This window comes from Balaenoptera physalus, assembly GCF_965194825.1.
Source record: "Balaenoptera physalus genome assembly, chromosome: 3".
NCBI lineage: Eukaryota > Metazoa > Chordata > Mammalia > Artiodactyla > Balaenopteridae > Balaenoptera > Balaenoptera physalus.
The window spans coordinates 159,111,291-159,134,974 of record NC_138890.1 but is presented as its reverse complement, the minus strand read 5'-3'; the positions used below and the strand labels follow the sequence as shown (position 1 = coordinate 159,134,974).

General features: G+C 32.2%; 1 protein-coding gene and 1 long non-coding RNA gene across 6 annotated transcripts in view; one reads left to right on the top strand and one right to left on the bottom strand.

Moving 5' to 3' along the window:
• Positions 1–23,684, top strand: part of LOC309656873 — a 1,296,162-nt gene that overhangs the window by 660,019 nt on the left and 612,459 nt on the right. The window lies entirely within an intron of this gene.
• Positions 19,749–23,684, bottom strand: part of CDH12 (cadherin 12) — a 998,421-nt gene continuing 994,485 nt past the window's right edge. For all 5 annotated transcript variants that reach the window (XM_082453738.1, XM_082453737.1, XM_082453739.1 and 2 more), the window contains one exon: positions 19,749–23,571. In XM_082453738.1, the coding sequence (XP_082309864.1) occupies positions 23,072–23,571 (500 nt within the window). In that variant the 3' untranslated portion in view covers positions 19,749–23,071. The remainder of the gene's footprint in view (positions 23,572–23,684) is intronic.

Genomic DNA, 23,684 nt, shown 5'->3' with positions numbered 1-23,684 from the left:
TTGTTAAATAAATTTAAAAAATAAAAATAATAAAATTACACATGTTGTTAATAACATACTGGTTTTAATGCTAAACTTAGTAAAACTGAAAATTCTGTTATAGGTAATCTGATCAGTCTCTTTTTTTTTTTAATAGACTTTTACTTTAAGTATTTGTTTATTTATTTATTTATGGCTGTGTTGGGTCTTCGTTTCTGTGCGAGGGCTTTCTCTAGTTGTGGCAAGTGGGGGCCACTCTTCATCGCGGTGCGCGGGCCTCTCGCTATCGTGGCCTCTCTTTTTGCAGAGCACAGGCTCCAGACGCGCAGGCTCAGTAATTGTGGCTCACGGGCCCAGCTGCTCCGCGGCACGTGGGATCTTCCCGGACCAGGGCTCGAACCCGTGTCCCCTGCATTGGCAGGCAGACTCTCAACCACTGCGCCACCAGGGAAGCCCCTGATCAGTCTCTTTTATTTTACATATATATATGGAAATCCAAAAATTTTAGCTGATTTACCTCAAGGTGACAGGACTAGGTAACAAAAGCTATCATCAGTACCAAGAACACTTTCTCTCTCTCTCTTTCTCTAATTTGGTTAAAATGTTGAACAATTTCAAAGGATTAAAAAAATTTCACTTTGTATTATATTAGTAACTATAGTAAAATGAAATGTAGATTCCATGTAACTTTATTCCAAATCACATGAAATTTCAAATTAACCAATTAACAAGAGAAAATGAAACAAATAATACTAGATCTCATAAAACAACTTTATGACTGTATCAATAGTTTACTGTAGAGTTGACAGAATCCCTTTCAACACTCACATATATATGCATCTATTAATGCAGCTAAAACAAATATAATCATGAACTGAGAAAGCTCTAAAGAGGCACAGGAAGTTGGATTTAACCTCTGTATCTCCCTGTTTGACTAAGGACAAATCATTTACCTTGGCTAATCTAAAATTTCTTCATGCATAGGAAAGTCCTAAAAACCCAATTTATACTCTTTTTAGAGAAATCAGAAATTCATAGGCTCTTAAGAAAATAAATAATCCAAAGCTATTACTGGCTTCTGATAAATCTAGAAACTCAAAAAATGTCATCAAAATTCAACTGTGCTTCCCCATCTCTCTGCTTGGCTTTCTTTGTTGGTTCTGTGGGTAGATCCCATGCTTCATTCTGACCACAGGACTGCTTCCAGATTTACAATACATAAAACCCAAGAGTAAAATTTTTTTCAAAAATTCTAACAAAAGTCCTAGAATAGCTTTGTTCATGGCTTTAGTTTTGTTCCCACTCTACAACCAATCTCCATGGGAGTGTGATCTCCCCAGCTGGGTACAGCTGGAAGGTATGGCCATCAGTGAAATGGGATAATGTCAGCAACACCTGAACCAGTGAGCAAAGAGTGTGGACAGAGTAATTCATAATCAAAGCCCAGCAAATTCTTGAAAAGAGGAAATGGATATGAGACAAGAAAACCAACATACAAACTCTTCAACATTAAACATTTTTTTGAAAATATTACGTAAGTAAAGTTATATATAGTATGAAGAAAACAGTCATTCCTCTTTAAATAGTAATTCTGAATGTGAGATTACTTCTATATTATCAACAGCAAGAACAGATGTACATGTGTGCATCTATACATAAGTGAAGTAAAAAATGATACAAAGATATATATTCAGCATTTGCTTAATAGCAACTGAAAATGAAAATATTTTTGTCATTTTTTTAAACTAAACTTGATGCTTAAATTGATTTTGATGGGCAGAAAGATATTTATGACAAGAAGCAATTCTTTACAACCAAATTGATGTCAGTGGATAAAAAAGAGAAAAGATATAAACATGTAACATTTCTATCACACATAAAAAAGTGGCCTATCAAATAAATATCTACATGATACATTTCCTCTGTAATGTACCTACTCATTTTGGGTTTCAATTTTAATTTAGGCAATTATAATAGGTATTTATGTTTGACTATTTTGTTATGTAGTTGCTTAAACAAAATTTAGAACTTTAATGAAAACTTCAGTCTTTATTACCTAATAAATCCCTACCATTTCTCCAGATGTACTGGTCTTTGATTAGATATTTTACTCCTGACTTGCTTTTAAATAAGTTGATTGTAAATAAAGAGAAAAATATAATCAGTTATCTGCAAATAATGATCAAAATTAAAAGCATGTTATATTAATGTAGTATTATTTGTTTGTAAGATGTTAAAATTTATACAATGCTCTAAGCTAAATAATTCATCAGTATTTTAAAGAGAATAAATGAAAGTTAAGTAATCAGATTATTTTGTGCAAAGATCACTTTTAATCAGCATCAATTGCATTCTTTAGCAGTTACATAATATATATATAAAATCATTGCATTATTATAATATATATATAATTATATATTATATGTAATTCAAATAATGCATGTATTTGGGGTCCAAACTCCTACTCAAGTAAAATCATATTATTACCATTTTTTGAAAATCAAATTATCTACTTATATAGTATGTGATTTTATAATTATCACAAATTATCTAAATGGAAATGTAATTTGAAAGCTGCAAAATTACCTGTGAAGTATATTACTTCTTTGATAAATTATTGTGATTAACTGTGATTATTTTCTTAACTCTTCAGCTGCTCTATGTTATCCTAATTCATTATACAGAAATTAACTTATATAAATTTCTTGAAAATTTTCAGTAAAAATCAATATTATTATTATCATCTCTGTACATTTTTCTAGTTTCATAGTTTCTTAAACTAATGGTTAGAATTTAATATACTCCATAAGATATTATTCTAAGTTCCTTAATATTTTTCTTTCTCTATTTCATAACTATTTATTGGAAAATTGCTATATACCACATATAATTCTGCTTTAAAAAAACTTCCCTTTGTGAACTAAAATAAGACCTAGATAAGCACATGTCTAATTGCCATATCCCCTACATTTTCATATCTCTTGTCCTGGAATTTTTAGGCAGTGATAAATTAGGTGTGTGACTCAGATGGAGTCCATCACATTCAGTTAGTAATAATCTATCACAGAGCTCAAGTAACAAGAAACATGTGGAAATAATTCTGATCATTAATGTCAATTTACAGGGCTTTACTTTGTAAACATGGAAAGATAATTTAATTTCTACCTCTCTCAATGTTACTTGAAAGTTATAGTCTAATCAGTTTGTTGGTCTCTAATGATATATAGACATAGATTTTACGTATTGCTACCATATATATATATATATACACACACAGTTTCTAATATATTATGTGTCTTTATATCTTTGTGTATGTGTCTGTTTAATAGGTGGATTTGCAAAATAAAAGTAGACTATTTTATCCTAAATCTATAGGAAGAGATGATTTACTCTGCCACCAATCAATGCAGAAAAAAGTAAAGAAATATCATAGAACATATTGGAAGAAACTTTGCTTTTTGCTTTTCATGTGTACAGCCAATATTGAAAGTTACTATTTAAGATTCACCTTTAAAGTGATATTTTTTAATGGTGTTACAAATTTAATTTTAGTGATAATGCAATATGGACTGATGTGTGTGTCCCCCTACAATTCATATATTGAAGCCCTAACCCCCAGTGTGGCTGTATTTGGAGATGGGACTCTAATGAAGTAATTAAGGTTAAATGAGATCTTAAGGGTGGGGTCCTCATCTGATGGATTAGTCTCCTTATAAGATGACATGCCAGAGAGCTTGCCCTCCTCCCTCTCATTCTCTCTCTCTCTGAACACAGGCACTGAGGAAAGTATATGTGAGGACATAGCCAGAAGTACAAGCCAGGAAGAGAGCCCTCACAAAACACTAAATTGGCTGGATTCTATCCTCCAGAACTGTGAGTAAATAGATTTCTGTTGTTTAAGCCATCCAGTTTGTGATATTTTGTTATGGCATGCTGAGCAGACTAATATATAGTTTTAATGCCATTATGTTTTAGCAATATTTTCTGTTAGTGTAATCTTAAATCAATGATACATTGAGATTTTATTATATATAATCTAGCCAAGATGTAATGAGAACCTGTGCTAAAACAGTTCAGTGGAAAGCAGACAAAGGGGCAGATATATTAAGAACATAGATATCTACACGATCTGTTACTGGATTTGGAATGGAAGGCAAAAGATTATAAAATGGTAGAAGATTAGGTTTGTTATTAGAATGCACGTTGTTATAAAATCATATACTACCCACCCCCAAAACGAAGAAAAGACAGAGAAGGATTATAAGAAAACATATGTTTATTGTGTAAATGTTCAAGTTTTCTGGATTAACTTTTCTGGATCCTATTTAAGGCTAACCCCTTCACCATGCACAGGTTTCACTGAAAATTATAAACATAAAAAAGAGAATAATTAGAAAGAGAAAGGAAACAAGGAATAAATGAAATTCACAGTGAATAATGTGATTCACTGAATAATTTTAAAATTTACTGAAGTTTCTTGAGAGCAGAATTAGGCCTTGAAGAAAACTTCAGGCACAATAGATTATATGTTGAATAACTTTAAACACTAAAGATCAATAAACTTGAAATCAGAGTAAAAGTGACCATCCAAACTGATGTACAGATTGAAAAAACCTGAAACTGAAAAGGAACAGACCTCCTGTGACCTGTAGGACAAAAATGTTTTGCGTATTAAATTTGTAATTGAAGTCTCAGAAAAGGAAGGAAGGGAGAGTAAGAGGAGTATAAAATAATACTTTGGATATTTGTTTAGGAGTTTCTCCTATGCACTAACCTTATGACTCACTATTACCATTTCTGGTTATTAACCCAAGAGAAATGAAAAGAACACCAGTGGGTTCTTAAATAATGTTCATAACAGCTTTATTAATAGCCCTCAACTAGAAATCACCCAAATTTTCAACAACTGGAAATGAATACTAATTATGGTGTATCCATTAAATGTAACAGCTTTCCTTACTTGGTCTACAGTAACAAGCTCGTAATCATTTTCCCTGATTCCAATCTTTCCTTATATTTTCCTTAGGCGCCAATCAGAGTAAAGTGTCCACATGTAAATGAAACATGTCAATTCTGCAGTGAAAACTTTCCATTTTATTTTTGCTTCTCATCACACTGAAAATACCACTGAAAATCTATAGTCATAATGCAGTGGTTGTAATTGATTTGGCCCTGGGATCACCAATCTGAATGTGTCCCCTACTCATCATTTATTGTTGATCAGGCATTGAAATGGAACCTAAGACATCAAATACATTTTCCTTATAGGTGCTAAAACAATAGTGATTAATCCAAGTTATTACCTTTTTCGTGTTCACAAGCTATTATTTATTTACCTTATGATTCATTAGTTTTATTCATTTTGGAAATTTTTTAAAATGTAAATTTTAAAGATATTTTCAAATTCAATTTGCTATTTTAATAGAGCATAACTGTGTTGGTTTTCTATATCTGTTAAAACAAATTAACCAGATTTGGTGGGTTCAAACAACAGTAATTTATGCTTCAGAGTTCTTGAGGCCAGAAGCCCAAAATTAGTTTCCCTTGGCCAAAATTAAGGTGTAGGCACTCCCTCCAGAGACTTTAGCAGATAATTTGATTTTTTCCTCTTCCGAATTCTGGCTGCTGGTGGAATTCCTTTGCTTGTGGCTCTATCATCCCAATCTTCAAGGCTGGCACCTTCAACTCTCACTCTACTCTGTCTTCACACAGCCTCCTCCTCTGTGTTTTTCAGATCTTTAACTGTCTCTCTTTCATAAAGATATATATCGTTGCATTTAGGGCCCACTCAGATAATCTAGAATAATCTTCCCACCTCAAGATCCTTAACTTAATCATATCTGCAAGACCTTTTTTTTTCCAAATAAGGTGACATTCATGGGTTCCACAGATTAGTCTACGAATATCTTTCGGGGGGGATTTTTTTTAGTTTACCACAATAAATAAGAACTAATTTATCAAATATCTTAGTATTGACATCTGTAAATATATGTGGTGTGTACATTAAAATACCCGGAAGATTGTTTTTTACTACCACAATAAACACAAACACTATTCTACAACTTTCAAATCATTGCCCAAAAGGAGAAATATATTTATTTTTATTGACGTTTAGCATGTATTTTTTATTCTGCTGAGTGGTCCATTAAGTTATTTTTATATCTTTGTTATGCACTGTACTTAGTTACTTAGAACCAAATTGTGGCAGGAAACAAATGAACAAAAAAGTACTCTAAGAATTTAGAAGATCTTGGGACCAAATAAAACAATTACCGTGAAGACGTGTTATACATAAAGTACTATGCAGATGCTATTTATTATTACATTTACCCCATAATAGCCACCTTGGACTTGTGACTAGATCACTCTAAATATGAGTTTTTACATTACTTTGCTACATAACAAAGCTCTGAAATGTAATGACGTATAACAACATTTTATCTTCTCACAATTTGGGGTTATCAGTTTGGCCTGGGCCTAGTTGGGTGGTTCTTCAGCGGGTCTCCTGTGGTCACTCACGAAACTACAATCACTAGGAGGCTCAACTTGGGCTGGATGGTAATGATGGCCTTACTTATAGTACTGGTGATTTTGCTACTGGCCAAATGTTTTCAGGAGACCAACCCAGGCATCTTCATATGGTGGCCAGATTCAAAAAGCAACAGGAAAAAAGGACATGTCCCACTGTGCAGGCACTTTTCAAGCCACAGCTCACATTATATATTTCAACTCCCAAATGGTGAAATCATATCACATGGTTTCGACCATAGTCAATGTCCGGGCATTGTATCTAGGGATGCAGACATCCTTGGGTATCATTACTGATACAGTTCTCCCAATTCATCCATTACAAAATTTTATGCAGAGTGAGTATAAGTACTTTTTTATTATATATCAGTGATCAAGGAGAATCATTTCTTGTTATTAAGGAAAAGATTTTAAGTCTTTCAAAATACCCAGCATACTAGTGTCTACAACTCCATAACTAAAACTTTATTACTTTGTCTTAAGCTAAACAGGTGCGTTATCGACCTCTTTAAAATTCAAACTGTCACTGAACAAAATAATGTTTTCAATAAAAAATATTTCCACTATGAAAGAGTTTCTCAGACAATCTTCTTGACACACAAGTAAAGAAACACACAACATAGGTGTATAAGACTAAAGAGTTGCAATGCTATCAGCTATCATGCTCTCTTCATAGACTAACCAAGCAATTTCTTGTCTGAATATTCTTGTCGAAATGCACTGCTTTGTTTACTTTTCTTCCAACTTATTGAAACTTTGATTTAAGGACAAAGGTCAGACAGTTGGCTATTTTATTTATTCTTCTAAAATTTGATTTATTTTTTTATTAGTAGATATAACGCTGAGATTGTAACAGAAAGAACAAACCTGACTCCATATTGGATCTATTCCTTTAGCTCCAACCTTTGTGCTCTGTTGCCTGTGCTTAGTCAAGCTGCCTCTGCACCTTTGTCTCGTCAATCAGTAAATAGCCTGAAATACACAAGATAGCCCTTTCTCAATGTTCTGCCTCTGGGGCTTGACATTTAAAGTATAATACTTTTCCTTAATATAGAGATAGAAAGTTGCAGCACAGAAAATAACTTTTGTGTTGTTGACGGTTTACAGGAACATTGTGACCAGACATATGTGGACAATTGCAAGAACAAAGGATTATCACATCCTCTCCAGGATCTGGCTGGCATGGAAATGACTGAGACAACCAGTCACACACACACACACACCCATTAGTATAAAAGAAGCCTGAATTTTAACTCTGGTAGGATGGTTCTTTGGAACATCAGTCCACCACCTTCTCAGTCTGCTTGCTTTCCAAATACAGTCACCATTCCGTGTCCCAACACCTCCTCTCTCAACTTATTGACCTGTCCTGAGGTGAGCAGTACCAGCTTGGACTCAGTAATAAGACGCTACTATTCATATCATATTCTGAATGGAAGGCTCACAGAAACTATATGTAATAAGGTAAAAAAAAAAAGGTGCAGAGCTAAAATTTAACTGAAAGTAGAAGCCCATTAATTGTACAACTATATAATTTATAAATAATAATTTTGTTGCATGAGGCTTAAAATTTACTTTTTACAGAGTCTAAGGAGATGTACTATGCACAGGGGAAGACATACAATTGATCAATTCATCCTAAGATAAAGCATTGATAGGCATTCTCCCTCTCTGAAGTCTCCAAACTTAGGGAGTACCAGTTTTATATATTTATTTGACATGTATATATATTTGATTATATATTTATAAATTTGATTTAATTTTCCAGAAATCAGGGAATGTGAATGCTTTGATAACCTTTATTTCTCCAGTGTGTAGCATGATGTCTAGCCAGAGTACATAATCTATAAACATTTGCTCTATGAATAAATGAATTCTGAAAAATAAGAAAAATAAAGATGTCACCTAATTTGATAATATGTTGAAAAACTGTGAAAATTGAAAAAAATTATTAAATTGAAACATTATTGCACTGCTATAGATTATTTTTAAATGATTGCTATAGATTATTTTAAATTATAGATTGTTTTGAAATGAACTTGGCATCTGGTTAGATAAGCAAGCTCCTCGTTTTATACAACTACTATGAAAAGCCAATTTGCTGATGCAGACTGTAACAATTTACTATGAATCCCAGAATAAAGCTGTTTTTAAATGTTCTAGTGACATGTATTAAGTAATCAAAAGACCAAACCCTGATAGTGGGGAAAAGGAAGAGGATTATATTAAAACATGCTTTAATGCCACATTTTCCACTTTGTGGTAAGTTAAAGGAAAAGCACTTGGACCTATATTAATTATGATGTTTTTGGGGGAGGTGTGAGTACTTCTAAAACTATAGGCAATATTTTTTCAAAATTCCTTATAATCTATCTGTTCTGTTCATATAAACCCATATGAAAACAAATATAAGCATAAATTTCTCCCACATAGGTTTTTTACTGAGTGGTGCAAATTAGATACCCAATTAATAATATTTCTTGAAAGGATAAATGAATGACAGCTAAAGCACCCTATAGAATATAATCAAGTATTATTATTGCTCAGAGTTACTAGAAAATCTTGGCAACTTGATAATAAGCAAAAGAACAAAAGATAAATAAATCAGTTTGTATGAAGGAAAAGTATTATAAAAAGTATAGTAACCTGAAAATTATATTCTTTGAATCCTCATCCCTTAAATTCTGAAACATATTTAGAGCCCAAATACTATGCTCTAGCACAAGGCACTGTACAATTGACACTACTGAAAATTGCGTAAATACTTCCTAAAAGATAAGAGACAAGGGAAGAAAAGTGGGTGAGAGTCTGTAAAACAAAGATCATTAATAGTTACGGTATAAATAAATAAGCAACAAAGATATATTGTACAGCACAGGGAAATATAGCCATTATTTTGTAATAACTTTAAATGGACTATAATCTGTAAAAATATTGAATCACTATGCTGTAAACCTGAAACCAATGTAATATTGTAAATCAGCTATACTTCAATAAAACAAAATAGTTACACTATAAAATTGGAAACTTGATTTTCTTCTGAGATATGTAGGGGAAAGTGTGGTGTGTGGCAGTGATTGGAAACGAACCTGGCAGATAACTTTAAAACAACTTCCATACGGAATGGAAAATGAAATAGTCTAGAGATAAGCCAAAGATTATCAAGCTTAGGTATGTCAAGGGGAGACAGAGAAATGATATGGAAAGAGCTTAACCACTGAAGTCAGTCTAACAAAATGTCCGTATCAGGGTTCTGAAATTATTAGCTTTGAGACAATGGGAAATTATATAACTTCTCAGTGCCTCAGTTTTCACATTTGAAAAAAATTAAAGGTTCAAGTATTATTACTAGGAAATTGATGAAAATACATTTTCCTTTTGAGTGAACTTCAAGGTGAAACATGATGTGTGTATTGCAATAAGAAAAAGGTTTACTTTTCCAATATTCTGATCTTCTTTAATATCTTTTACTTTTCTAATATTCTGATTTTCTTTAATATTAGAATTCTTTTGAGAGAATGGTCCATTCAGAAGTCAGGCATCTTTGATATTGAAATGAACAGATATAAGAGCATATACATTTCTTTACACTTTTGTAGAAATACTTCTTTGCAAGGTATAAAATTGGATGGTTTTGTAATTATCATTGTTTTTTGTTGCTGCTATTTTTACTTGTTTTTACTTCTCTCCTCAGAACTGTCACTTAAGAGCAAAGTGACTGTAGGTGTGTTATTTAATCAGGTTGAGAATTTGTATTTGCATTGTGAAATGAGGGATAATAATTTCACAGGGATTCTGCAGATGAAATGAAAGACAGGAAAGCATATAGCTGTGACTGAAACACATTATATTATCACTAAATGTTTATTCAAATCTTCTTCCAGTATTAAAAATTATAAGCCTATATATCTGAAAATAAGAATAGGACTAATTTCTAAATACATTTTCTTAATTTAAAAGCTGTACTATTGTTTCTATATAAAGTTTCCCTAACCTTGGTAAATTACTCATATTATTTGAATGTATGCAAGCTATCATTTCTAAGAGAGCAAATGCTCTGCACCAAAATGTAACATCCTTATAATAACAAAAGATTTAAGTATATCTGTAATATGCTTTCTGAACATAGTTTTATTTTACCTAGCTAGTTTACAGATGCCACAATAAACCTAGATTTTAAGGGTAATTATTTCACATTTCCCTCCGTTTCTGTGTCTACAGTGGGAACATTCATATGCTCAGCACCTGAAGTATTTTTATCATCTTATTTTGCATATGACCTTTTCACTGTTTCAAGAATTTAAGAGATGTTATAATAAATGCTTATTATAAACTGTAATGAGGAAAGGCTGGAATTTTGCTCTGCTCATTCCTTGTGTCCATCAGTTTAATGACTTGGAAAAAAATTAGTTTTCTCACATGACCTTCCTAAATAGGAACTTGGCACGCCTTATCGTAGTTGTAGTTGAACAAATGTGTATATAGCAGTTATAAAACATCAAATTCTACCTTCATTTAATAATGTTGTTGGATTTAAGAAATGATAGATCCAGCATATATAATGTTTTGAGCGATATACATGTATGTAAGTATGCATACATACACGCAAGCAATCATGTTTAAAAATTAACGTGGAAATAACACTAGAATGGAATGTTTAGCGTATTTCATTTTTTTTTTAGAGACTCTTCAATTAAATTTTATTCTAGTTTATTTCTATTCAGTGAAAATTTGGCTCCCTATATTAACTACATTTTTATATGAAGAAAATTATGGCATTAATATATAAGTGCATATATTAGCATGGAATGAGGATTTTCTCATGCAGCACATTTTTAAAAACTTTAAAAAATTGATTGGAAAACACTGAAGAGAGTAGAGATAAGGTGATTTTTTTTTTAAACACTGTAACTCTGGACAAATACTTTTGAAAGTCACAGACTTGAGACACAGTCTTACTAAAACATTGAGATTTAATCAGAAGATTATAGAGCTTTCCCCCTTTTCAAACCTTCCCACTACACAGAAGGACTCCAGTATAATGTTCTAAAAACACCAATTAAAAGTCAGAAATTATCAGAGAAGATTAAGAACACACACAATGATATTTTGTATATACATGGAAAGAACTTTAAATCATAAAGATGCTGTAAGTCAAAAAGTAAAGGGATAGATAAAAGTATCCATGCTAATAATAATCAAAAGAAAGCAAGAGTACCTATACTAATTTCAGACAAAGCAGACTTCAGAACAGAGCAGAAGCAAGATTATTAGAGACAAAAAAGGGAATTTACCAGGCATAAAGAAGAAATCAACTCTCCAAGAAGACCTATAATCTTAAATAGGTATATAAGGCAAAAATTGATAGAAATTAAAGGAGAGATAGAAAAAGCCATTCTTTTCATAGGATACTTCAACATCTCTTGTCAGTAGCTGGTAGATAAAGGAGGAGAAATATCCGTAAAATATACATCCTCTGAATGGCGCTATCAATCAACATTATCTAATTAACATTTATAGAATACTCCATCAAAAGACAGTAGAATAAACATTCTTGAACAATTACCAAGATGGACCTTATTCTGTGCTATAAAACGCACCTTAATAAAGTTTTAAAAATCACACAGACTGTTCTCAACTCACAATAGAATTAGAGTATGAATCAGAAAGAGAAATATAACCAAAAAAATCCTTAAATGTTTAGAAATTAAGCAACACTTTTCTAAATAACACATGGATTTAAGGAGTTTCCAAATAAATTAAAAATATATTTTGGACTAAATGGAAATGAAAATACAGCTCTTTAAATTTTGAGAGATGAAGGGAAACTAGTGTGTACAGGGAAATATAATATATGGCCTTAAGTGGATATATAATATTAGAAAAAACAAAGATCTAAAATAAATAACCTAAGGCTCTATCTTGGAGAACTATGGAAAGAAGAAAAATTTAAGGTTAAAATAATTAAAATAAAATAATTAAAATTAGAACAGAAATCAATAAAATTTGAAATGAGAATTAGAAAAGTCAATAAAAACAAAGCCCAGTTCTTTGAAAAAAAATCAGTGAAATTGACAAAATTCCAACCAGCCTAACCAGGAAAAAACAGGTGAGAAGACACAAGTGAATAATATAAGAAATGAAAGAAGGGGAGCCATCCCTATAGATCTACAGATCTCAAAATGATAATAATATTAACACTGTGAACAAATCTATGCCCACAAAGTTGATAACTTAGTTATAATGGATCAACTCCTTGAAGAAACAAACTCCCAAAACTCACACAAGGAGAAATAAATAACTTCGATAACCCTGTATCCATTAAATAAATTCATAATTAATAAGCTTTCAATAAGAAATGCACCAGGCCCAAATTATATCACTGGGTGATTCTACCAAACAGTTAAGGAAGAAATAATACCAATTGCACATAATATTTTCCAGAATATACAATGAGAAGTAATAATACCACATTCATTTTATGAGGTCAACATTACCTCAATATCAAAACCAGAAATCATTTTAAAATAAGGGAAAATAAAGACTACTATATTTTAAATGTAATTGCATTTGGTATGCTACCATTTATAGAGGATTTTTATATTTTTCATTTCTTTCAATGACATTTCTGGTTTTGATATTAAGGTGATGTATGTATACCACAAACAAGTATGATTCATTCAAGGTCAAGTCCATTTTACCATTCAAAAATTAATCACTGTAATCCACCATTTCAATAGGCTAACAAAGAAAAATCATTTGATTGTAATATTTAACACAGAAAATAATTGACAAAATTTAACAACCATTCATAATTTTTAAAATCTCAGCAAATTAGAAATAAGAAGCATTCACACTTGATTTTTAAATATCTAAATATATATATATATATATTTTTTTGGCTGTGCCATGTGGCTTGTGGGATCTTAGCTCCCTGACCAAGGATTAAACTCATGCCTATGGCACTGAAAGCACAGAGTCCTAATCACTGGACCGCCAGGGAATTTCCTAAAACTATATATATCATATGCTGATTAGGAACTCTATAACACCTCTAAATTTGGAAGCATGGCAAGGATGTCTGCTATAACCATTGCTGTTTGACATTTTAGTGAAATTCTTAGCTGGTACAATAAGAAAAGAAAAAGAAATAAAAGGAATATATTGACTGGAATGGAAAAAATTTTTTTTAATTCTTTATTTGAATATGATATGAATGTTTATGTATAAAAGTCATATCATCTCCAAAAAAATATCCTGAAATAGTAAGCAAATATAGCAAGATGGCAGAATACAAATTCAATTTAAACAAAAGTCAGTGCTTTCCTATATATCAACAATAATGATGAGAATTTAAAATTTTAAAAATACCATTTATAATACACACCAAAAAATATCTAGGTATAAATCTAATAAACCAAGTGTAAGAGCCATATGCAGAAAACTGCAAAATATTAAGCAAGAAATCAAAGAACATATAAATTAGAGATAGTCTGTATTTATGGATTAGAAGACTCAATATTGTTAGGATATTAATGCTTCCAATTTTATCTATAGATTCTATGCAATTAGTATAAAAATCCCAACAAGCTACCTTATAGGTATAAACAAATGGGTTCTAAATTTCATATAGAAAAACAAAAACCTAGAATAGTCAACAAAACATTGAAGAACAAAGATAGAGTACTCACATTCCCAGATTTCAAGACTTACATAAAGTAACAGTAATCAAAACAGCTTGATTTTAAAAAAAGAATAGTCACAAAGATCAATGGAACTGAATAGCAAGTCCATAATAAACCCCAAAAAATATGTTCATCTAATTTATGACAAAGGTCCAAAGACAATTCAACAGAGAATGGATAGTTCTTTTAACAAAGTATGCTGGAAAAACTGAATGTCCATATGCAAAAATAAAATATGCTCAACACACACAATATAGTTTTCATAAAGTAACTCAAAATGGATTATGGATCTAAAATTAAAATGCCGAATTATTAAATTTCTTTGGAAGAAATTGGAGACAATCTAACTGACTTTGGGTTTGGTGATGACTTTGAGATACAATCAAAAAAACATGATCAATGAAATAAATAATATATTAAGTAGACTTTATTAAAATTAAAAATGTCTGCTCTGTAAAAGATACTTAAGAGAATTAAAAGACAAGCTGCAGACTTGGAGAAAATATTAGCAAAGCGTATATCTCATAAAAAATTAGCTCCAAAATATAAAAAATCTCTTAAAACCAAACAATAGGAAGATAAAAACAATGAAAAATATAGACATAGAGCTGAACGACACCTTAACAAAGAAGATATACAGATGGCATGACACATAAAGATATAAAAAGATGCTAAACATAATTTGTTACTAGGAAATGTAAATTTTAAAAAAAATCGGTGAGATACCACTTCACGCCTATCAAAATAGCTAAAATCTATACTAACAATACCAGAATTGGTGAGAATGAATAACAGTGAAGCTCTCATTCATTGCTGGTGGAAATGCCAAATAGCACAGCCACTTTGGAAGACACTGGTAGTTTCATTCAAAAGAAAACATAGTCTTACCATACAATCCAATAACTGGGCTCTTAGGTATTTACCCAAATGATTTGAAAACTTCTGTTTATATAAAAACCTGTACACAAATATTTATAGCAGCTTTACTCATAATTGCAAAAAAAACTCGAAGCAACTAAAATGTCCCTCAGTATGTGAATAGATAAACAAACTGTGGTACATCCATACAATGGAATGATAGGGATAAAAAGAAATGGGCTATTCCACCACAGAAAGACAGATGTGTCTTAAATTTGTACTGCTAGTGTGAAAAGACTATGTGCTGGATGATTTCATTTCTATGATAATCTGGAAAAGACACAACTATAAATAGAGTACACATATGAGTGGTTACCAGGAATCAGGGAGTATTTGAAACACAAAGAATTTTTTTTAAAGCAGTGAAACTATTTTATACGGGACTGTAATGGTGGATACACAACACCATGAATTTGTCAAAATCTATAGTAATTTACAGCACATATAAAAATTATAAACGTATATTTTAAAGAGGTTAGAGGGTCCAAGAATTCAATGAAGAATGTGACAAAACAATCTGATTGTTAAACAAATGAATGAAACAATTTCACTGAGGTAAAAATGTTGTGACCTAAGTCTTTGGAAGTGAGTGGGGTCCGTACGACTAAAGGTGATACAACTCAAAGTTGTTTTGAGTGAGAGTATGTATTAACAATTCTGATATACTATGCATATGTCCCAGAATTGAACAATTAAGTAAATAAATAGCAAATGTTGAGACGTAGGATTTTCAGTGTTGTACTGTGAGGTTGCATATAAGTGAGGCAGAAGGCGATATATTATGATCCATGTGGTAATGGATTAGAGTCTGAGATATCAGTATGAACTCACTTTTAGTTTAATAAAGGTACAGATGGCTACATATAGAGGCATATATGTGTACATATATATATGAGTGTGTGTATGCATGTACTCTAGTTGTTATACACATACATATTCTCTTGTTCTGTCATTTGAGAGGACCCAGAAATACAAACACCTCAGTAGCAAGGAGAACACTTGATATCCAGATCTTTGTAATATTATTTTGCCAATAAAAGAAAGCAAGGCTTTTTGGAGGAATGCCTGATTCGAGAGAACCAGGGCAGGAAATATACAAGAGGAGCATGGAGCTTATAGTGGCAGAATGTAAGAAAGTGCTCAAGACATACAAACCAACCAACCAACAAACCAAAACACAAACTAGGCAGTAAGGAGGATTTGTTAAGTAGCACAGGCACCAACTGAAATAGCTTTATAAATATAGTAGTGTTAGATTATGAACCAAAGTATTAAATCTCTATGCATCCCTACTCAAATAAATAAATGATTGAATAAGTAAATGGAGAACAGACAAACTCCTAATATTTTATGAGAACTCCAAATATTTTATGTTGATACTTTGCCCTCAAGAGGTGAGGTATAATGCTGCACTCCTTAATTGTATGCTATACATAGTGACATTCTTCCAAGGAATACAGTTTGGAATTAGGGAAAAATAAGTAATTTACAGTGAAGAAACTGCACAAATGACAGCCAGATGATCGACAGTAATAAGTTATTTCCTTAGGATGTTCCTTTGATATAATATGATGAGCTTGACACTTTACCTCTGTGATCTTCCTCCCAAAACCCAATGTAACCAGTCTAATCATGAGACAAAAAAATCAGACAAATATCAGTTAAGGAATATTCTACAAATTACTTGACAAGTAATTCTCAAGATTGTAAAAGGTTTTTAAAACAAGGAAAGTCTGAGAAACTATCATAACCATGAAAAACCTAAGAAGACTTGATGACTAAATGTAATGTTCTATCAAGTATGGAATCCTGGAACAGAAAAAGTACATTAGGGAAAAATAAAGAAATCTGAACAAAATGTGGACTTCAGTTAATAAAAAGATGTAAATATTGGTTCATTAATTGTAACAAATGCACCAAACTAATATGATTTTGTATGGTTGGGTGTGGAAAATACAAAAATTTTCTGTAGTGCCTTAGTCGCTTTAAAAAATTAGGTTTATTTCAATAGTAAAATAGCAATGTATTTTGAAAGAGTATATGTATATATATATAGAGAGAGAGAGAGAGACAGACAGACAGACAGACAGACAGAAGAATAGAAGGAAAGTTCAGAGCCCAAGTAACAACACAAATACTGAACTCTGAAAGAGAAAGGTATAGACTTGGATCTAATGAATTTGAAGCTAATAGATTGGCCAGGTATATGTGTTCAGAAAGTATAAATATACGCAAGTAAAACTTCCTCATCTTGCTTAGAGAGAAAATGTATAAATAGCGATTTAACGATTCATTGAATATTATGAAAAATCACAATTATAGCAAGAGATCTCCAAATCTCAATGGTATAAAAAAGAAATGAAAACAGATGGGAAGACTCCGTGGGATTATTTATGTAGACTGTCTGAGGGGTATACGAAACATTAACAGAAGAAAGAAAAAATCAATGAACCAAGAGGTGGAAGTAGAAACTGAAGGTGAGATATGAAGGTATGCTTAACTCTATAGAAATTGCAGAAAGGCAAAAGGAAGAATCATTGGGGCTTTTCAACTATAAAGTTACTAGTGAACTTCAAAGGAACACAATAGGAACAGAGACCAGAATTCAGGTTTTTAAATGGTTGGTTATAAGTGAGAGAGGTGAAAGTGCAGTATACTGTATCTCATGGGGTAAGGGCTGGATCGGGCATATGATAATTGTGTTAGGGCCCTGGTTTTGTCACTTGCTAAATATGTCTAAGTAAACAGGTTACTTCAAATGTCTAAGCCTAGTTTACTCATGTATGAAATACAGATAATAATAATAATGTAACTCATCAAATTATTGTTAGCATTAAATGTTTGCAGCATATTTTTTGCAAAGTATATGCTCAGTGATGAGTAGCTCTTTTATTACTGTTGTCACATTTTAAAAAATGCTGACAGAGCAGAAGAGGAGAACGGGAGAATTGTTTGTCTCAGGTAATTTTTGGTGGCAACATATTGGAAATTTCAATCATGGCAAATACCATATTCAGTGGATGATGGATTGAGAGAGACATAAGATAAGTAAATTGAACTTAGAAATTGGAGATTTAAGTGATAATAAGGGCTAAAGTATATTTGTACCCATGGGAAGTTAAAAAGAAGGGGAAATAGACATAATTGGATTGAAAATTCAGGAGAGTTAAGGTCAGGATAATATATATACATCATTAATGTGAATGTTTAAAAGAAAGTGCAACTGATATAGTTTCAAATTCATTGATTCTTGGTAATATGGAGATCAGTATTTTCAGTTGTATAATCAAGTTTGTATTTGTCTTGTAGGCAACTGCTGTGTCTTAAAATCTTGCTTACTGGCTAAGATACTGATATCAGAATCAATGATGTTTAGATTATTTTCTCTTTTAAGGAAGTACCGTATTATGTTGTAGTATGACCCGGAATTCCCAGGAGTTTGCATTAATTACACTCGTTGTTGCAATGTAATATATAACAGTGTAGAAGTTGGAAAAATTATGGGAAGAACCCAGAAAGGAAGTTGAAAAATAAATGTACTCAAACTCTTCACAATTGAAGGGCTTTGCCATCTATTAGTTTATTATTTATTGGTTCTGCACAAGTTGTTTGGACACTCTACCTTCTATTTATTCATCTTAAAGTGGGGGCAATTAAAAAAAATTCCTAATAAAGTTTAACTCCTTTTTGAAAAATTTAGTGACTGACTGATAGTTATGAAAATCCATTACACTAAGAAATATAAGGGACTTGAATAAAAGAATTAAGTGACAATCCAAAACTTGCTGCAAATTGGAATTATCAAACATTTAATTGCATATGTATGTGTGTATATGTGTGTATACTGTTTTGTAACAATGGATGTAAGAGAAGAAATGATCAGATTCTTGGAAAAATAATTCCAAGTGGTAATTGTGTACTTAGCTAAACTGTACATCAGATGAGGAGGCAAGAGAAATTTTCAAACATGGAGACATTTACAAAATTATCTCCCTCCTACTCTTTTCTTAGGAAGTAAACTGATGTTTTTACTGACATTTTATTAATTCTTTTCAGACCTCGCCATATTTTGGGACTCACTTCAAATATAGTAACTGCATATTTACATCTGCTTTTAGGAATTCCTGTTTTAATACAACAGTTACTGAAACTTTTCCAAGGACTTCTAAAATGTCCTCCTCCTAAAGATAAGGAATAACACATCCCTTCTAACGTTTTCTTCATATCACTTGCTTTTCCTCTTTGGCTCAAGATTAGGGCTCTATTTTTAACATTTCTTTCTCTCTCTTCCTATGCACTTCTCTACCATTCCATCTTGATGAAGAATTTTGACAGTTTTTACGTAAGAAGTATTTGTCTGGCTCTCCTGATGTGGAACGTGGTGTGTCAATGTGTAATCAATCACATCCATACTTCAAAGAATTTTGTGATTTATATTTTGTTTTAAAGATCTCTATGATTCTCATAATTTTATGTAATCAATATGTAAATGAATTAATGGACTTCATGTGAATGTAACTAGAACTTAAGAGTCAATAAATTTCAGAGGAAACTTAGATAACACCAAGAGCAACAGATTCATTTTACCAAAGAGAATAGATGACAGGAAGGTTAAGGTGCTGGCTCCAAACAACGTTTCCAGTTAGTGATAGAATTTGGTATAAAAGCAATTTTAGATTATTTCTAGTGTATCACACCACTAGTTCACTCTTTTGTGTTGATCTAATACTTCTTTGAACACAAAAGTTACATTTTTAAAAAACATATAACATACATATGCTACATAGAATATGTCCACATATATTTCTGTAAAGGTAAACATGCAACGTAATTAAAAAGTTATGCATGATTATTATGAATAGTCAAAATCCCCCATGTAAATTCTAAGGAATTTTTATATTGCTTAACTCTTGAATGAAGGCCAGTTACTGTGATGTTATAAATAAAAAAGAATCTCAAGTTATTTATAAGTATTGAAGTATTAGGCCTACTGCTTTCAGTAGTGTGAAAGATATCCCATAATATTTCCAATATGTGAGCACCAAAAGACCTCTTTTCACCTTGTCACTTTTGTGGTTTCCCGTTGTACATGAAATTATTTCCATTCATGGTTTTTGTTTTGCTTTGTTTTGTTTTTTTCACATTGTTTGTTTGTTTGATGTAAATCAAACACTTTTTTGTTTTTTTTTTTTCTGTTAACATCTGTGTGGTTGTTATGGGCTGAATTGTGTCCCCTAAAATTCATATTTTGAAGTCTTGACCATCAGTACCTCAGAATATGACTATATTTGGAGATAGGGCCTTTAAATAGCTAATTAAGATAAAAAGAGGTCATATGAGTGGGCTCAGTATGATTGGTGCCCTTAGAAGAAGAGGAATTAGCCCAGGGGAAAGACCACGTGAAGACATGGAGAAATGAGAGCCATGGACAAGCCAAGGACAGAGGCCCTTGGAAGAAACCAACTCTGCAGACTCTTATCTTAGACTTCTAGATTCCAGAACTGCAAGGAAATAAATTTCTGTTTTTTTAAGCCACCCACTCTGGTGGTGCTTTGTTATGGCAGCCATAACAAACTAATGCAGTGGTGTAACAAACATAAAAGATAGAGGTACTGAAAAAAGCTGATTAGTGTGGAGAAAGTAAGATCCACCAATTTCATGTACTTGCTTAGTATCTCAGCTGTGTGGTTTGAAATGACCTGCCCCTCCCAAGTTTTCTTTGTGCTGTCATTGCTTCTGATAAGTGAATGCATGCAGAGGCACTCAGATTCTCTAGCAAGGTGCAACATGCAGTAATTCCTGACAAGAATCATTTGGTCAGCTGGAAGTGATTTGCATATTAACCTTCTTCAAAGGGCCTCACATCATGACATACCCAGTCATATTGCTGGGGAAAACCTAGATGTTGACTTAATTTTTGCTCCAGAGTGGTTATGACATCGCCAGCTTTTTAAAAATTACATAAATATTTCCCAAAGCAAATTATACTGCAAATTATCACACTACATCAAGATTCTATTGAAGTTCCCAGGGATGAGACAAAGGTGAAGTCGAAGTCCTGAGAGGAGGAAAAGGAATTCAACAGTTGTTCTTGGTAAGGATGACAAGGAGAATCTGCAATTATGAGACATAAAAAGAGCGTTGGGAAATGCAGATTCAAATGGCCTAATTGCCGCAACATAATTATCAGTTATATATTTTGAAGTAAGCATTTAATAATAAATAGGACTGAATATAATTTGCCTATATTATTTATATTTCTAACTGTTTTCCCCATGTGTGAATTTTTGCTTTCACACTTTGCAATACAAATATAATTATAAATATTTCATAAACACAGGTATTGATGATGTCTGCAGAATGGATCTATAAATAACTTTTATTTTTCCTATATATTGTTTTAATATTTCAGTAGTCACTTGTATATTTATAATATTAAGAAAATATATTATTACCTTATAGTTAGTTACCTGTTTTGTTAAGTGTATTTCTAGATAGTGTAAAGTTCATTTAAAAGTAATGTAATGAGTGCAGCTTACCTGTCTGCTTATAAAATCTAGTATTTCTAGTATTAGAAATCTCATCAAATTAAAAAGTAAAAGTTTTTACAGAGGAGGTTTATGGTATTGTTTATATTAGAATTATTGTAGATGATGCGTAAAGAAGCCACTCTGAGCTCCAATATAATAACGATATTCACAAAGTTGAAATCCATGTTAATAAAATAAATCAACTACCAGATTTTGCATTTGTGTTCACTTTAAGAGTTAGTATTTGGTTTGAATTTTCTGAAGTCCCTGATCTTTCATTTGTTTGGTACTGCTTAATAAATATTTTTAGACATGCTATAAATCCATTCTGTATTATTTGATAAATATTTTATTTTCTTTGTTCATGAAAGAATCACTAGACTGTAAGAAACTCTGAGAAGCTGTATATCAATTTCTCTTCCCCTGTTTAAATCAATGACATTTTTTTCCCAAAAAAATGTTTCATGAAAACACAACTTAAATTTTATCTATGACTGAAGACTGCAATGATCTGGTGATTTGCTAAAACCAACCTTCCACCCTTCCACACTCCGGCACAATATTAAAACAAAACTAATATTTATTTTAATTTGGAGCTTCAGCCCTGAGGCCTCTCTTTATAAAGAGGATTTTTTAAAATTTTCTTTTTAAAAATTTTATTTCTTTGGAAAACAATGAATATTTTCATGAACACCTTTAATAGGAACCAATATTAAGATCAAACATTGCTTTTAAAATTTGGGATTTACATATTGAATTTGATATTATCGCATTTATTTCACTTTTCTCAGAGGGTAGGAAAAACAAATGTGTTTTGGCATACAGTTTAAAAAAGAAAAAAAAAGAGCATTTTAATTATAAGAAGATGGAGTTCAGAAAGTATTCTTCTTTTTTCCTTAAAAGGAATGAGAAGTCTGCGTGTTGCTATTGCTCCTTGACATAAAGACAGTGTCTTTGTTTTATGTCCTCTGTGTCTGAATCCCGCAAAGCCATCACAGCAGAGTGTTCTCTACACGACTTTAAATGATAAGAGTTTCAATAGGCACTTTAGTGGAATTAAGAAAAATCTAACACTCTTCCACCGTGATGCCACATAGCTATCTTCGTTCTAGGTTGTCACGTCAGTAAATTGTATTTAATAGGCCTGAGCTTGTCTCAGTGTGTTTCCAAAATAACAGAACAAAACCAAGCAAGTACACATTTTAGGAATTACCTTGTGTTGGCAGAGTAAACCAAAACTGACAATATGATAAATATAGCAACTTGCTAGAAACCAAATAATCAAAGGAATCTTGTCCTAGAAAGCCTGGTATGTGTGTTTGTGTGTGTGTGTGTGTGTGTGTGTGGTGTGTGTGTAGAAGTGTGATTTCTATTTATGTTCCTTTCTCTTAAATTTCTTTTGTTGGTTGTGTTTTAGCCTTTGCTTCTCCCTTAAGTGACTTTATCAGTGTTATGACTCTCTTCTTCACCAAACATGTCTGCCAAGACTTTAAAGTGCGGTCCCCAGTCTGTTAGATAGGTATAGTCCTGGTCCGCTTCCATGGTCAGAGACTCTATGGAACTAAGAGAGTCGGCTACTGATCCATCGCCTTCATAGGCATATGTCGCCAATGAATCGTATGGTGGGGCGGTGGGGTCCACATCATTTTCCTGTAGCCTTTGATTAATGAACTCCCTTATGTCTTCGTTATCTTCCACTGGTGGTCTCTGACGAGGCAAACAGAGAGAGTCTGGTTTTATATCCCTGCGAATTTTGTTATCTTCAATCACTTTTGGGTTTCTCAGAGCACCAATGTCGAAAGCCTGGGTGTCCTCCTCCCCACCTCCTTCATCATCATAATGGATAACATTGTCTCTGATGTCTTCTTTAGAGGTCATCAGGGTGTCTTTCTTCTTCTGCCTTCGCAGAGCTACATACAGCACAACTATGGCTAGAACAAGACAAAAATTGCGATATGAGAATATGTCAGCCCATCTCTCCATAAAAAATAAAATTGATCAGGGCTGGCTGAGTGTTTTTAATGGTACCCTATTATTTTCAAAG